This window comes from Ranitomeya variabilis, chromosome 4 (genome assembly GCF_051348905.1).
Source record: "Ranitomeya variabilis isolate aRanVar5 chromosome 4, aRanVar5.hap1, whole genome shotgun sequence".
Classification (NCBI taxonomy): Eukaryota; Metazoa; Chordata; class Amphibia; order Anura; family Dendrobatidae; genus Ranitomeya; species Ranitomeya variabilis.
This window is the reverse complement of record NC_135235.1, coordinates 454,528,209-454,543,532: the sequence shown is the minus strand read 5'-3', so window position 1 is coordinate 454,543,532 and position 15,324 is coordinate 454,528,209. Positions and strand designations below refer to the sequence as shown.

Below are 15,324 nucleotides of genomic sequence, written 5' to 3'. Positions count from 1 at the left end.
AAGTAAATTTTCTAAAAATTTACCCCAAAAGCTACTCCCTGGAATTTAAATCTAGTTCTAATTCCATTTCAGCCAGCGAATTAGATCAAATATATTTAAAGATCTTGACCCTATAAAGCATTTTCTAACAGCCATAACCTCTGTTAGGAGGGTTGGGGAGCGTCAAGCCTTGTCAGAAAAACCATATACCAAGGTTCTGGATGATCAGTTTATTCTTAAACCTGATCCAGTGTTTCTTCCTAAGGTTATTTCATAATTTCCTAAAAGATTGACATACTTTTGCCATCAATTATCCATGATATTGGATAATTTTCCTCATGTAAAAAAAAGACAGTCTAATATTTGAACAAAAAAGTTCCAGCAACAGACATCCAAAATCAGGTGAAGGGGTGGACAGTAAAAACTTCATTTTATTACAATACCTTTAAAAACATGCTGTTAAAATACACAGCCGCTTTTTCCGAGTACCATCCTGGAGTACGCACCCAAAGCCAGAGAAATTCATCTAATGGTGGGCTGAATAATTTTTTTTTTTTAGTCTAATTTTTGACTATGATCGGTTCTTTTTATGTACTTTTAGAACTTGCGTGAAAATTTGAAGTACCGTATATACTCGTGTATAAGCCGAGTTTTTCAGCACTTTTTTTGTGCTGAAAACGTCCCCCTCGGCTTATACACTAGTCATTGTCCCAGAAAGACGGAAGGGAGAGCGGCGGAACATCGGGTCACAGAGGCAGGAGCCGGCAGTTAAAGCTTGTGCCCACCGCTAAACAGAAATGAATATTCACTGCGCTGGCATTTAGATTACTGGCTGGAATTTAGATCTTTGGCTGACTATCTGGCCCTTTATTGGGGAAATCTAAATATACATTCTTTGGACCCCACCTTTGAACAACTTTTCCTATGACCTTCCCTACCTCCCCCTACCCTCTTCTCTTCTTGCTTTTTCTGCCTTTTTCTTTTTTTTTTTTTATGTCCTTCCTTTTCTTCTTTTTTAAGTTTATGACTCTATTACTCCACTCAGTCTGGCTGATTTTGGCTTTGAATTTTCTCGTCCTAATTTCTCATCCTACAGTACTGATTAACAAGTTTCCGTTACTTGTTCAGTACTCCCGCGTCCCATTTTTTTTCCACTGCTGGCACCCTGGAACTCCTACTCGGGACCCTTCACTAGTCCCAGTCTCTGTTTAGGCACATTACCTTTCAGCGTTAAAGCCCAAGGTCTCATGGCTAGGCATCCTCTCCCAGGACCTGTCTCTGGAAAGCCATTCTGTCGCTCTGTCACTTATCCTCAGAATCTCACTATCCTTTCTCTTCAAGTTCCTCTCATTCAGGGTCACCCTGCACGCTTTGGGTCTTTTTATCAGCTCACTTTGCACTCCAGACCCTATGTAACTTTCTGTCAAGAAGCAGTGACTTTCCCTTACACTAGCCCCTCCCACTATGGGCTAGTCAAAACCATTCACTTTTAACTTGCCCTTAAATCAACTATATACATTACCAATATTAACATATCCAACGCATTACACTATTTACACTTCATCACTATTTCAATACACATTACACCACATAACATATTGCAACCCGATTCACATTAGAGTATTTACAAAAGACACAGGACACAATTCACATGAGAACACAATGACTGTTATTACAACAATAAAACTTGTCGTCTTCCAGGGGAAAACGTGATCAGGATGTCCATACCCTTACACTTACTATCTATGCGTATGAAGGGAGGTGGCCAAAAGGAAAAATTAGAAGTGCTTGTCATGGAAGATCCAGCCATCAATATAATACACTAGATGGCAGCCCGATTCTAAAGAATCGGGAGTCTAGAATCCATATATACTTTATTTATTCAAATGTAAGAATAATTTGGTGGGCGGGGCCCCTCGGCCTCCGATTTGGTTGGTGGGGCCCCTCGGCCTCCGATTTGGTGGGCGGGGACCCTCAGCCTCCGATTTGGTGGGCGGGGACCCTCGGCCTCCAATTTGGTGGGCGGGGACCCTCGGCCTCCGATTTGGTGGGCGGGGACCCTCGGCCTCCGCTTTGGTGGGTGGGGCCCGTCGGCCTCCGATTTGGTGGGCGGGGCCCCTCGGCCTCCGATTTGGATGGTGTGGACCCTCGGCCTCCGATTTGGTGGGCGGGGACCCTCGGCCTCCGCTTTGGTGGGTGGGGCCCGTCGGCCTCCGATGTGGTGGGCGGGGCCCCTCGGCCTCTACTTTGGTGGGCGGGGCCAGGTCCCTCGGCCTCCAATTTGGTGGGCGGGGACCCTCGGCCTCCGATGTGGTGGTCGGGGCCCCTCGGCCTCCGCTTTGGTGGGCGGGGCTGGGCCCCTCGGCCTCCGCTTTGGTGGGCGGGGCTCCTCGGCCTCCGATTTGGTTGGCGGGGCCCCTCGGCCTCCGATTTGGTTGGCGGGGCCCCTCGGCCTCCGATTTGGTGTGTGCTCTGCCTGGGGCCACTGTGCTCTGCCTGGGGCCCCATATGCTGCCTGGGGCCCCTGTGCTCTGCCTGGGGCCCCATATGCTGCCTGGGGCCCCATATGCTGCCTGGGGCCCCTGTGCTCTGCCTGGGGCCCCATGTTCTGCCTGGGGCCCCTGTGCTCTGCCTGGGGCCCCTGTGCTCTGCCTGGGGCCACTGCGCTCTGCCTGGGGCCCCATGTTCTGCCTGGGGCCACTGTGCTCTGCCTGGGGCCCCATAAGCTGCCTGGGGCCCCTGTGCTCTGCCTGGGACCACTGTGCTCTGCCTGGGGCCCCATATGCTGCCTGGGACCACTGTGCTCTGCCTGGGGCCCCATATGCTGCCTGGGGCCCCTGTGCTCTGCCTGGGACCACTGTGCTCTGCCTGGGGCCCCATATGCTGCCTGGGGCCCCTGTGCTCTGCCTGGGGCCACTGTGCTCTGCCTGGGGCCCCATATGTTGCCTGGGGCCCCTGTGCTCTGCCTGGGGCCCCATATGTTGCCTGGGGCCCCTGTGCTCTGCCTGGGGCCCCATATGCTGCCTGGGGCCCCTGTGCTCTGCCTGGGGCCCCTGTGCTCTGCCTGGGGCCCCATGTTCTGCCTGGGGCCCCTGTGCTCTGCCTGGGGCCCCATATGCTGCCTGGGGCCCCATATGCTGCCTGGGGCCCCTGTGCTCTGCCTGGGGCCCCTGTGCTCTGCCTGGGGCCCCATATGCTGCCTGGGGCCCCTGTGCTCTGCCTGGGGCCCCATGTTCTGCCTGGGGCCCCTGTGCTCTGCCTGGGGCCCCATATGCTGCCTGGGGCCCCTGTGCTCTGCCTGGGGCCCCATATGCTGCCTGGGGCCCCTGTGCTCTGCCTGGGGCCACTTTGCTCTGCCTGGGGCCCCATAGGCTGCCTGGGGCCCCTGTGCTCTGCCTGGGACCACTGTGCTCTGCCTGGGGCCCCATATGCTGCCTGGGGCCCCTGTGCTCTGCCTGGGGCCACTGTGCTCTGCCTGGGGCCCCATATGCTGCCTGGGGCCCCTGTGCTCTGCCTGTGTGTAGGACACTGGTGACGTCACTTATCTCCGGACATTAGCTCCGGCATTAGCTCCGGACATTAGCTCCGGACATTATCTCCGGACATTAGCTCCGGACAAAGCCACGGAAGTTGGCACAAATTGCAGGAAGTAGTATTCTAGGCAATTATATATTAGATGGGCATTTCCTGAAGGAAATACATGGTGCTTGAACAGCACTACCAGCTTTACAGCAGCACTTTTCACACACGGGACTGGGGGGCGCGCTTACTTTTGCACCCGGGGGCGCACTTACTTTTGCACCCGGGGGCGCACTTACTTTTGCACCCGGGGGCGCACTTACTTTTGCACCCGGGGGCGCACTTACTTTTGCACCCGGGGGCGCACTTACTTTTGCACCCGGGGGCGCACTTACTTTTGCACCCGGGGGCGCACTTACTTTTGGGGCCGCACTTACTTTTGGTGGGCGGGGCTCCTCGGCCTCCGATTTGGTGGGCGGGGACCGGCCTCCGATTTGGTGGGCGGGGACCGGCCTCCGATTTGGTGGGCGGGGACCCTCAGCCTCCGATTTGGTGGGCGGGGACCCTCGGCCTCCGATTTGGTGGGCGGGGACCCTCGGCCTCCGATTTGGTGGGCGGGGACCCTCGGCCTCCGATTTGGTGGGCGGGGACCCTCGGCCTCCGATTTGGTGGGCGGGGACCCTCGGCCTCCGATGTGGTGGGCGGGGCCCCTCGGCCTCCGATTTGGTTGGCGGGGCCCCTCGGCCTCCGATTTGGTGTGTGCTCTGCCTGGGGCCACTGTGCTCTGCCTGGGGCCCCATATGCTGCCTGGGGCCCCTGTGCTCTGCCTGGGGCCCCATATGCTGCCTGGGGCCCCATATGCTGCCTGGGGCCCCTGTGCTCTGCCTGGGGCCCCTGTGCTCTGCCTGGGGCCCCTGTGCTCTGCCTGGGGCCACTGTGCTCTGCCTGGGGCCACTGTGCTCTGCCTGGGGCCCCATATGCTGCCTGGGGCCCCTGTGCTCTGCCTGGGGCCCCTGTGCTCTGCCTGGGGCCCCTGTGCTCTGCCTGGGGCCCCTGTGCTCTGCCTGGGGCCCCTGTGCTCTGCCTGGGGCCCCTGTGCTCTGCCTGGGGCCCCATATGCTGCCTGGGGCCCCTGTGCTCTTCCTGGGGCCCCATATGCTGCCTGGGGCCCCTGTGCTCTGCCTGGGGCCCCTGTGCTCTGCCTGGGGCCCCATATGCTGCCTGGGGCCCCTGTGCTCTGCCTGGGGCCCCTGTGCTCTGCCTGGGGCCCCATATGCTGCCTGGGGCCCCTGTGCTCTGCCTGGGGCCACTGTGCTCTGCCTGGGGCCCCATATGCTGCCTGGGGCCCCTGTGCTCTGCCTGGGTGTAGGACACTGGTGACGTCACTTATCTCCGGACATTAGCTCCGGACAAAGCCACGGAAGTTGGCACAAATTGCAGGAAGTAGTATTCTAGGCAATTATATATTAGATGGGCATTTCCTGAAGGAAATACTTGGTGCTTGAACAGCGCTACCAGCTTTACAGCAGCACTTTTCACACACGGGACTGGGGGGCGCGCTTACTTTTGCACTCGGGGGCGCGCTTACTTTTGCACCCGGGGGCGCACTTACTTTTGCACCCGGGGGCGCACTTACTTTTGCACCCGGGGGCGCACTTACTTTTGCACCCGGGGGCGCACTTACTTTTGCACCCGGGGGCGCACTTACTTTTGCACCCGGGGGCGCACTTACTTTTGCACCCGGGGGCGCACTTACTTTTGCACCCGGGGGCGCACTTACTTTTGGGGCCGCACTTACTTTTGGTGGGCGGGGCTCCTCGGCCTCCGATTTGGTTGGTGGGGCCCCTCGTCCTCCGATTTGGTGGGTGGGGCCCCTCGTCCTCCGATTTGGTGGGCGGGGACCCTCGGCCTCCAATTTGGTGGGCGGGGACCCTCGGCCTCCAATTTGGTGGGCGGGGACCCTCGGCCTCCGATTTGGTGGGCGGGGCCCCTCGGCCTCCGATGTGGTGGTCGGGGCCCCTCGGCCTCCGCTTTGGTGGGCGGGGCCGCTCGGCCTTCGATTTGGTGGGCGGGGCTCCTCAGCCTCCGATTTGGTTGGCGGGGCCCCTCGGCCTCCGATTTGGTTGGCGGGGCCCCTCGGCCTCCGATTTGGTGTGTGCTCTGCCTGGGGCTACTGTGCTCTGCCTGGGGCCCCATATGCTGCCTGGGGCCCCTGTGCTCTGCCTGGGGCCCCTGTGCTCTGCCTGGGGCCCCATGTTCTGCCTGGGGCCCCTGTGCTCTGCTTGGGGCCACTGTGCTCTGCCTGGGGCCCCATGTTCTGCCTGGGGCCACTGTGCTCTGCCTGGGGCCCCTGTGCTCTGCCTGGGACCACTGTGCTCTGCCTGGGGCCCCATATGCTGCCTGGGGCCCCTGTGCTCTGCCTGGGGCCACTGTGCTCTGCCTGGGGCCCCATATGCTGCCTGGGGCTACTGTGCTCTGCCTGGGGCCCCATATGCTGCCTGGGGCCCCTGTGCTCTGCCTGGGGCCCCATATGCTGCCTGGGGTCCCATGTTCTGCCTGGGGCCCCTGTGCTCTGCCTGGGGCCACTGTGCTCTGCCTGGGGCCCCATATGCTGCCTGGGGCCCCTGTGCTCTGCCTGGGGCCCCATATGCTGCCTGGGGCCCCTGTGCTCTGCCTGGGGCCCCTGTGCTCTGCCTGGGGCCCCTGTGCTCTGCCTGGAGCCACTGTGCTCTGCCTGGGGCCCCATATGCTGCCTGGGGCCCCTGTGCTCTGCCTGGGGCCCCTGTGCTCTGCCTGGGGCCACTGTGCTCTGCCTGGGGCCCCATAGGCTGCCTGGGGCCCCTGTGCTCTGCCTGGGACCACTGTGCGCTGCCTGGGGCCCCATATGCTGCCTGGGGCCCCTGTGCTCTGCCTCGGGCCACTGTGCTCTGCCTGGGGCCCCATATGCTGCCTGGGGCCTCTGTGCTCTGCCTGGGTGTAGGACACTGGTGACGTCACTTATCTCCGGACATTAGCTCCGGACATTATCTCCGGACAAAGCCACGGAAGTTGGCACAAATTGCAGGAAGTAGTATTCTAGGCAATTATATATTAGATAGGGGCATCAAATAACGCTGCATGAACCAGTCATCAGCCAGTATGTGTACATGTACTGATGCTAAATGCTATTCAGGGAGTGGAGGGGAGGACAGGGAATAGTTAGATTAGTGAGGTGAGTTGATAGGCCAGTCTAAAGAACTGTTTTTTTTTAGGGAAAATTAAAACCGTGGATACTGGGAATTAACCAGATGGCCTTGGGTAATCCATTCCAGAAAACTGGTGCAGCATGAGAGAAGTCCTGGAGATGGGAGTGGGAGTTTCGGATTATAGAGGATGTTAGTCTTGGGTCATTAGCAGAATGGAGAGGATGGGTAGGTTGGTAGACAGAGATGAGGGAGATGTAGGGCAGTGCAGAACAGTGATGAGCTTCGTGGGCACGAGGGATACGTTTTATATTGTATTCTGTAGCGAATGGGCAACCAGTGCAAATAGTGGCACAGCGTGGCGGTATCAGTGTAGCGGTTGGACAGAAATATGATCCTTGCTGCTGGGTTCAGGTTAGATTGGATTGTCAATATCACTGAGAGGGGAAAAAATAGCCATACTTGCAATATCATGTCCTAACACAAATGCACAAGCAGGATACAGCGGGTCCCCCAAGAAACAAGCATGGGCAGCACAGATGCAAAATACTGAAAACTAGCCACTTTCTAACTCGCCAAACATCTGTGGGGCGGCTGCCTAGTATTTCAATTTTCTTTTCCTTTTATCAGTAATTTTTTTTTTTTTTTTAATTTAGAGAAGAGTTTAGTGTAGGACTTGAAAGATAATGAGGACCTGTGACGTGGGTTGCGAGCTTATGTATTTTGGCCAAAATAATGACAAATGCCTCTTTCATTATTTGCAGCTTTTGCATAATTTTTTTGCAGGCTGAAGGCTGGGTCTTTCCAGTGGTGGCTGGGTAAAGTGGGGTGTCTAGTCTGTGGGTGCACATATGGTATTGGTAGCCTGCCTGATGTAATAGAAGGGGCATCTATAAGGCCGGAGACACACTGGTGCGAGATACGGCCGAGTCTCGGTGGTTAAAAGCAAGCTGTGGCACCTGCACTCCGGAGCGGAGCGTGCAGCTGCATAGCAATACATGGAGCCGCACGCTCCGCTCCGGAGTGCCGGTGCCACAGCTTGCTTTTAACCACCGAGACTCGGCCGTATCTCGCACCAGTGTGTCTCCGGCCTAATAGGCTGCTATACGGATAGAGGTGCATCTCACGTAATTGTGTGAACGACGCCCTATGCAGACGTGTGCAATTAAAATACTAGGCAGCCGCCCCATGGATGTTTGGCTTAGTGAGTGGCTTGTTTTCAGTATTTTGCACCTGTGCTGCCCCTGGTTTTTTATTGGGGGACCCGCTGCATCCTGTTTGTGCATTTGTGTTAGGACATGATATTGCAAGTATGGCTGTTTTTTTTACCTCTCAGTGATACTGTTAATTTACTTTTCCTTTTTCACTAGATTGGATTGTCACAAGACAAAAAAAATCATTTAAAGAATAATTTTTTTCTAGTTTCTATGTTTTTGATATTTTTTTTTACAAGTTTGTGCCTCCTAATTCTACTTTATTTGTGTTCTACAGGCGTCATCCATGAGGACCATTTACGTGAGCTCCTAACCACAATGGGAGACCGCTTTACAGATGAGGAGGTGGATGAGATGTACAGAGAAGCACCAATTGACAAAAAAGGCAACTTCAATTATGCGGAATTCACCCGTATTCTGAAACATGGAGCCAAGGACAAGGATGACTAAATTATCTGTGAACAACACCATACGGATTGTAAAAATTGAGTAGCCCTGATACTGCAGATCTGGGAAAATTGTGATCTGTGTTGAACAGCTCCTTTCTTCCCTTTTTTGCAGCCATAATGAAAAAAATTCATCACATCAGCTATGTCAAACACACAAGATGTTATAAGAAGATTTGGCCCAAAATAATCAACTGTTTTGATCAGCATAGGCCAGAGTTGGCTTTGTATGGGAAGTAAAATGAGAAAGGGTCATTGTAAGTGTTCACTGCTGCCTTGGCAGCCCCTCTGTCAGGAAATGAAGAGAAAAATGTGACTGAGACCACTGCAAATGGCCATCACTCTAGCTGCTCAGATCTGTTTAAATCAACTTAATATATTACGTAAATAAATTGATTTATTAACTTGAGTTCTTTTGTGTTGCAACGTGCATAACTGCTGTACTAAACTACCACTTAGGCTACTTTCACACATCAGTTTTTTTGCCGTCAGACAGGATCCGGCGAATTTTAAAAAAACGGACCTGTTGCAAATTGTGAAAAACTGATGCAACATATATATATATATTTTTTAAATGAGCGGGGGGAAGAGAGAACGGAAAGTGTGCATGATTAGTATGGAAAAACCAGATTCGGAGGCCGGATTCATCATTTCACATCTGTTTCATCCATTTATTGCTGGACAGAAAAAGCATTCCTCTGTAAGTTTTCTCCGTCCGCCAGAAACAGATTTTTTTTGACGGATCCGGCAAAAAACAGATGAAAAGTGTGGCCATCAGGCGCAATCCAGCAATAATGCAACTCTGAGGAAAAAATAAATCCAGCGGGAAAAAAAGGATCCGCTTTTTTCAAAACTCGCAGGATTGTGCCTGACGGCGAAAACCTGATGTGTGAAAGGTGCCTTAGATGGGCAAATTAGAACAAGGTTGATCTAAACCTGAGGAAGATGACCCTCCTCTGCACATGACTCCAGATTATGGACCCATAAGGTGTGTTACTGATTTGAAAATAATTTTTCCTTAACCCCTTCATGACCTTAGACATAGCCCTACGTCCTGGTTTGCAAGTACTTCCTGATCATGGACGTATTGGATACGTCCAAGCTTTAATGCGTCACCGTGACCAGAATCGCTTTGATCGTATTGAGGTGCTTGCTGAATCTTAGGAAATAACCGGTTTGATATTCACCAAGAAAATTATAATAAAGGATATTATTCCCACAAAACTGATTTAGGATAAGTCAGAAGTTGGGATATTAAAATTTAACATTTAGTGTATCATTAAAATTAAGACACAACAAGTCACTAATTAAAAAGATCTGCCCTTCGAATTGCAGGTCAATTGACTTACCAAATAGAAGTAGTTGGCCACTTATATCAGTACCACTGACATAGAAAAACGAACCTGACATGGTGTCATATCAGAGAGAGATCAAAAAAACCATAAAGCATCATTGGAATCATCTCACACAGTTCAGGCAGACCTCTGACATCCGTATTTAGGTACTCTTGTGGAACAGTCAGAATCAAAGTGCTATTTAGAGTTCCACATCTTAGACCCACACCATGATGTCGGTAGATAAACAAAACTGCCTCCCAATGCGTTTCATCCCTCCTGGGACTCATCAGGGGATATGGCAGATAAGATGAACGACTTTGCTGTTTCAGGGTAATAACAGAAGCCTCCTGCAATGTCATGAGTCCCAGGAGGGATGAAACGCGTTTGAGGGTGGTTTAGTTTTTCTACTGCCATCATGGTTGTAACGCTCACGCCCAGACTGCTTGGTGCGGGCATCTGGGGCGTGTGGACCCACTGGACCACAGACCAGACTTCCCTGGAAGGGGCGTAACTAAGTAGCTTCCTAGGTGTTCGCTGGAGCCTCTGATGGTGAGGTCAGACATATGCAGCAGGTAGCTACCAGGTACCACTCCAGGGTGGTGTCTGGCTGCGGATGCTGATCCCACCGGGGACAGGACACAGGCAGGCATGGCTGTGACACTGGCTGGCGGATGGGTACGGCAGAGGCCCAGACCGGCTTGACGGGGACACAGGCAGGCACTCTGGCAGGTCAGACGGACAGGGCTGATACTCTGGTAGGAACCGGTATACGGGCGGGTGTATGGAAACAGGTAAGAACCTGTTCAGACTGGAGGGTATATGGGAACAGGTAGGGACCTGTTCGGGCTGGGGAATATAAAAGAAACAGGTAGAGACCTGTGTGGCAAGTTGCAGAGCGGAGATAGAGCAAGAGCAGATGCAAAGCAGAACCACAGGAGGTGGAGCCAAGAGCAAATGCAGGAGGCGGAGCCAAGAGCAAAAGGTGAAGCCAAGAGCAAGAGGCGGAGCTAAGTGCAGAGAAGGAGAAGACAGCACCAAGAACGGAGATGCTGGAGGCAGATCCAAAAGCCAGAAGGCGGAGAGCCACAGGTTGTGGCAAGCAAAGCAGAGAAGCACAGAGCCACAGGTAGTGGCGAACAGAGCAGAGAGGTGCAAAGCCACAAGTAGTGGCGAGCAGAGAAGTGCAGAGCCACTGGTAGTGGCAAACAGAGCAGAGAGATAAGGCAGAGGTATACACACCAGAGTGGGAACAGGAACAGACACCGATATACAAACAGAACACGGATAAAAGCCTGCGTATTGCAGCCTTCAGAGACCAGACACGACCTGGCAGCTCAGTAGCAAATACTAACTGAAAGAAATAGTTTGCTCAGGAATCCTCCAATGGGTCAGGAAGGTTTAAGTATCAGAGGCCTCTAGGCAATTGGCCAGGGACACCTTAGGGAGGTGCACACAGATTCAATAAGAATCTGGATTTGCCAGCGCCGCCCCCCTATGCACACATGACAGGAAGTGTACACAGAGCAAGCGGCCATGAAGCACATGGCCTGGAGCCAGCAGCAGACATATCTCACAGCATGGCACAGGGTGAGTGAGTTGATGTATCCGGTAGGTGGAGGATGGAAGGCCATGCAGTGATGCCGGCAGGGTTGCTCCAATGGTTTGGGTTTGTGGAAATATAAATAGCACTTTGATGCCGACTGTTCCTCAAGAATGCCTAAATATGGATGTGAGCGGTCCATTGTCTGCCTGAACTGGGTGAGATCATTTCAATGATGCTTTATTTTTTTTATCTATATCTGATACAACACCCTGTTAGGTTATTTTTTCTATATGTCAGTGGTACTGACATAAGTGGCCTGTTGAATCTTGCAGCAGGACACTGGGAGTCATCGTCATGGGGGTAGCACCATTTCCCTGCAATTTAGATTTGTTGATGGGACCATATCATTTGTAACTGAACCCCTGTAGACCCAGTGTCATGGTCAGCTGCAGCTGCCGATGCGGACCAAGCCCATAGACGCGACCAAGCTGACCGACCTCAAAAGGCGTGGGGCACGCGTCCCCCGGGGACGCAATATGGACCCTTTATACCACAGAGGGGGACCCGGGCCTACCCGAACTAGGGGAGGGCAGAGACCGGGGTTCTGTGGCAGCTGAGCATGTGGACAAGGAAAGAGACACGTAGGACTTGATTACACCGCACAACTTCAGGTATAGAGAAAGTAAAGTTTACTAAAGTAAAGTCACACAGTACATAAACCAAACAAGACTATGCCAGGCTCCCGATTCCACACCCCCCAGAAGGGTACCACCCAGTGGACCCCAAGGCACCAACGGATTACCGAGGCACACATAGGCGGGACATCAGGACAGAGGCAGGACATCAGGGTACATGAGGTCATCAGGATGCAGACAGGACATCAGGACACATGAGGTCATCGGGACATCAGGGTACACGAGGTCATCAGTACATTGGATATCAAGGACACTGACGTGGGAGCCCAGGTCATCAGCTGGGACACTGGCGTGGCAGCCCAGGTCATCAGCTACATCAGGGCATAGGACACAGGACATCAGGGTACAGACAGGACATCAGGACATCTGGACCCAGGGTCACCGGCAGACATCAGACAGGAGTCGTTCGGTTCCGGACATCTGAAACGACCTACAGGCACCACCACAGTCATCAGGCTCCAAGCTCCAGACAGCGGTCATCGGGTTCCAGACTACGGTCGTCAGGCTCCGAGCATCGGACCTAGGAAAGAACTCGAACGTGATGGTGCAAGCACCGCCGTACTGGTCGTGGGCCAGATGGGGTTAACACCGCATGGTAGTCAGAGCACAGAGTAGTAGATGCTCAGCAGAAACACTGGTTACAAGAGACTCAAAGTCACTGAGTGTGAGGCTCCAGATGCAGAGGGATTCCAGGAACAATCACAGTAGACACAGTTCAGACAGGTTCAGGTACAGGATCAAGGATTCGGGCCTGGATATACCGCCTCCAGGACAGGCGCCAGAACAGGACAAAACAGGAATCAAGGCAAGGACTTTGGTACCAAAACATAGACAGGAGAGGTGCTGGAACACAAACACACATAGCAAAGTTCAGGAGCTTTGTGAGTAGCTCAGGCCCCGCCCATAGGGCAGGGGAACTTTATATAGGAACTACCCCTCAGCAATTGGCTGGGGACAGCATTTCAAGTACACACCCTAAGACCTCTTTCACACTTCAGTCTTTTGGCGTCAGTTTGAATCCGCCGTTTTCATCAAATAGAGGATCCGCCATTTTTTTGGGCGGATCCGCTATTTTCCCATAGACTTGCATTAGAGACTGATTGTGGCGGATGGTCGTCCGTTCCATCCGCCATGTGATGGTTCCGTCGAGATTTGGCGGACGTCATCTAGACATTGACGGACATTATAACGTTTTTTGTCTGCGCCGAAATGGCGGTTCGCGACGGATCCGTCGCGTGCTCCATTCCCTAGAATGGCCGCCTATGGGCGATGGATCCGTCGCGATCCGTCATTTGGCGGATCCTTCGCCCCAATCCGCTTTTTCAATTGAGTATGCTCCAAAAAGTAGATACTTTTCCCAGACAACCCCAAAACTATATAAACAGGACAGGTGGGCTTCATTCTTTAATGTGCCATCAAGCAGAGAAGAAGCAGAGAGAGAACACAGTGCCAGCCAGCAAGACAGACCCTGCCAGCAATTTTTCAGGATTTTCCCTCAATTCAATATACAGTGTGGAATAAACGCCACGGGTCATTCGTTGGGATAGGATGGATCCACAGCCTTCTCTTCCGCCGCTGCCGCAGGATGCGCAGTCTTTCTTCCTTCTTGTCCCGAACGATGACTGCCAACTGATTAGCCTCAAAAGTGAAATCCGCACATATCTTCACAATATTCGCCAGTACTCCTTCCATCTCTGCCACTTTCTCTACAACCTTTCAAAGATGTGGTGTAAATACACTGTATATATAGTTTCCCAGTAGTTTCCAGTAGCCAGTCACATTTCCAAGTACTTTGTATTAGCCAATCACATTGAGATCCTCGGTTTTTAAAAAACGGATCCGTCAAAAAACAGTTCCAACGGATGTAAAAAACGGTTGCAACGGTTCTAACGGATCCGTTTTTTTACGCATCCGTGTAACTGATCCGTCAACAAAACGGATCCGTTAGAACTGTTTTCTCAACAATTTTGACAGATCCGTCGATCCGTCACTATGTCGGAGCAGACTGACGCCAAACAACTGAAGTGTGAAAGAAGCCTAAGGCTACTTTCACACTAGCGTCGGGCACTGCACGTCGCAATGCGTTGTTGTGGAGAAAAAACGCATCCTGCAAAGTTGCCCGCAGGATGCGTTTTTTCTCCATAGACTTTTATTAGCGATGCATTGCGACGCAGTGCCACACGTTGCAACCATCGTGCGACGGTTGCGTCGTGTTATGGCGGACCATCGGCACAAAAAAAGTTACATGTAACGTTTTTTTGCACGTCGTGTCCGCCATTTTCGACCGTGCATGCGCGGCCGAACTCTGCCCCCTCCTCCCCGGACCTTACAATGGGGAAACGGAAGCGTCGTAGGACAGTATGCGTCGGTACGTCGGGCCGACGCAGCGCGACAGCCCCGTACCAACGCTAATGTGAAAGCAGCCTAGCCCTGATAAAAGCAGGGAAGGTGTGGCCGCGCACCCCCTAAGCACAAACAGAAACCATTACAGCACAATCAGTTCAGGAACTGAGGCTCAGGGCACCTGGCTGTGTCTGAAAGCACTGACACACGTGGAAAGTCATGCATCAGCTGCAAATGACCTCACACCCCGTGGACAGCTTCCACAGTGGCAACCAGGGACCGCACATGACCTATACCCATGTACAGCTGCGCAGCAGAGCAGGGAACTGAGAAGACTCCATCCAGGTAACAGCCAACAGTATCCCAGCTAAAATTAGGGGGAAAAGAGAAAAGGGTTAAAGCAAACATATGCATTGTCACGCCGAAAACCAGATACAGACAGAGCGGCGTGACACCCAGTAGAAATTGTTTTTGACATTTTGGGGTCTTGTCCTTCACATGGTGTTGGTGAGGGATAGAACTTCGGCAATATTGATGTTTTCTATAACACTCCACTGTTCTGCATGGCTATGACCCATAAATGATGTGAGGCCATCCATGAATTTTTGCATTACAATGATAATCCACTGGGTTCCTCCCTGAGATGACCCCAAGTTTTTAAAATTAGACTGGTGACCATTGATCACTTCAGCAACAAGTTTGCTGAGGTGTATGTTCCCCAAAGGGACATCTGCATGGATGATTCCCTAATAAATTTAAAGGGGAGGCTCAAATTCCGGCAATACCTGCCAAGTAAGAGGGCCAAGTATGGAATTAAACTCTACAAGCTGTGTGATAGTGCCTCAGGGTACACCCACAGGTTTAGAGTTTATAAAGGGAAGGACACCTGATTTAAACCCCCTGAATGTCCCCCTGTCCTGGGAGTGAGGGGGGAAATTCTGCGGGAATTGGTGCATCCACTGCTGGATCAAGGTTATCATCTCTTCATAGATAACTTTTGTACCAGCATCCAACTATTCAAGTCTCTCTCTAATCGGGCAGCTGCTCAGAAAGTGTGAGAGCACAG

At 52.7% G+C, this 15,324-nt stretch overlaps 1 protein-coding gene across 2 annotated transcripts in view; it reads left to right on the top strand.

The window, feature by feature from the left end:
- The window catches only part of MYL9 (myosin light chain 9), a 64,701-nt gene extending 55,952 nt beyond the window's left edge, over positions 1-8,749 (top strand). For both annotated transcript variants that reach the window (XM_077251594.1, XM_077251595.1), the window contains exon 4: positions 8,172-8,749. In XM_077251594.1, the coding sequence (XP_077107709.1) occupies positions 8,172-8,344 (173 nt within the window). In that variant the 3' untranslated portion in view covers positions 8,345-8,749. The remainder of the gene's footprint in view (positions 1-8,171) is intronic.
- The last annotated feature ends 6,575 nt before the right edge of the window (positions 8,750-15,324 follow it).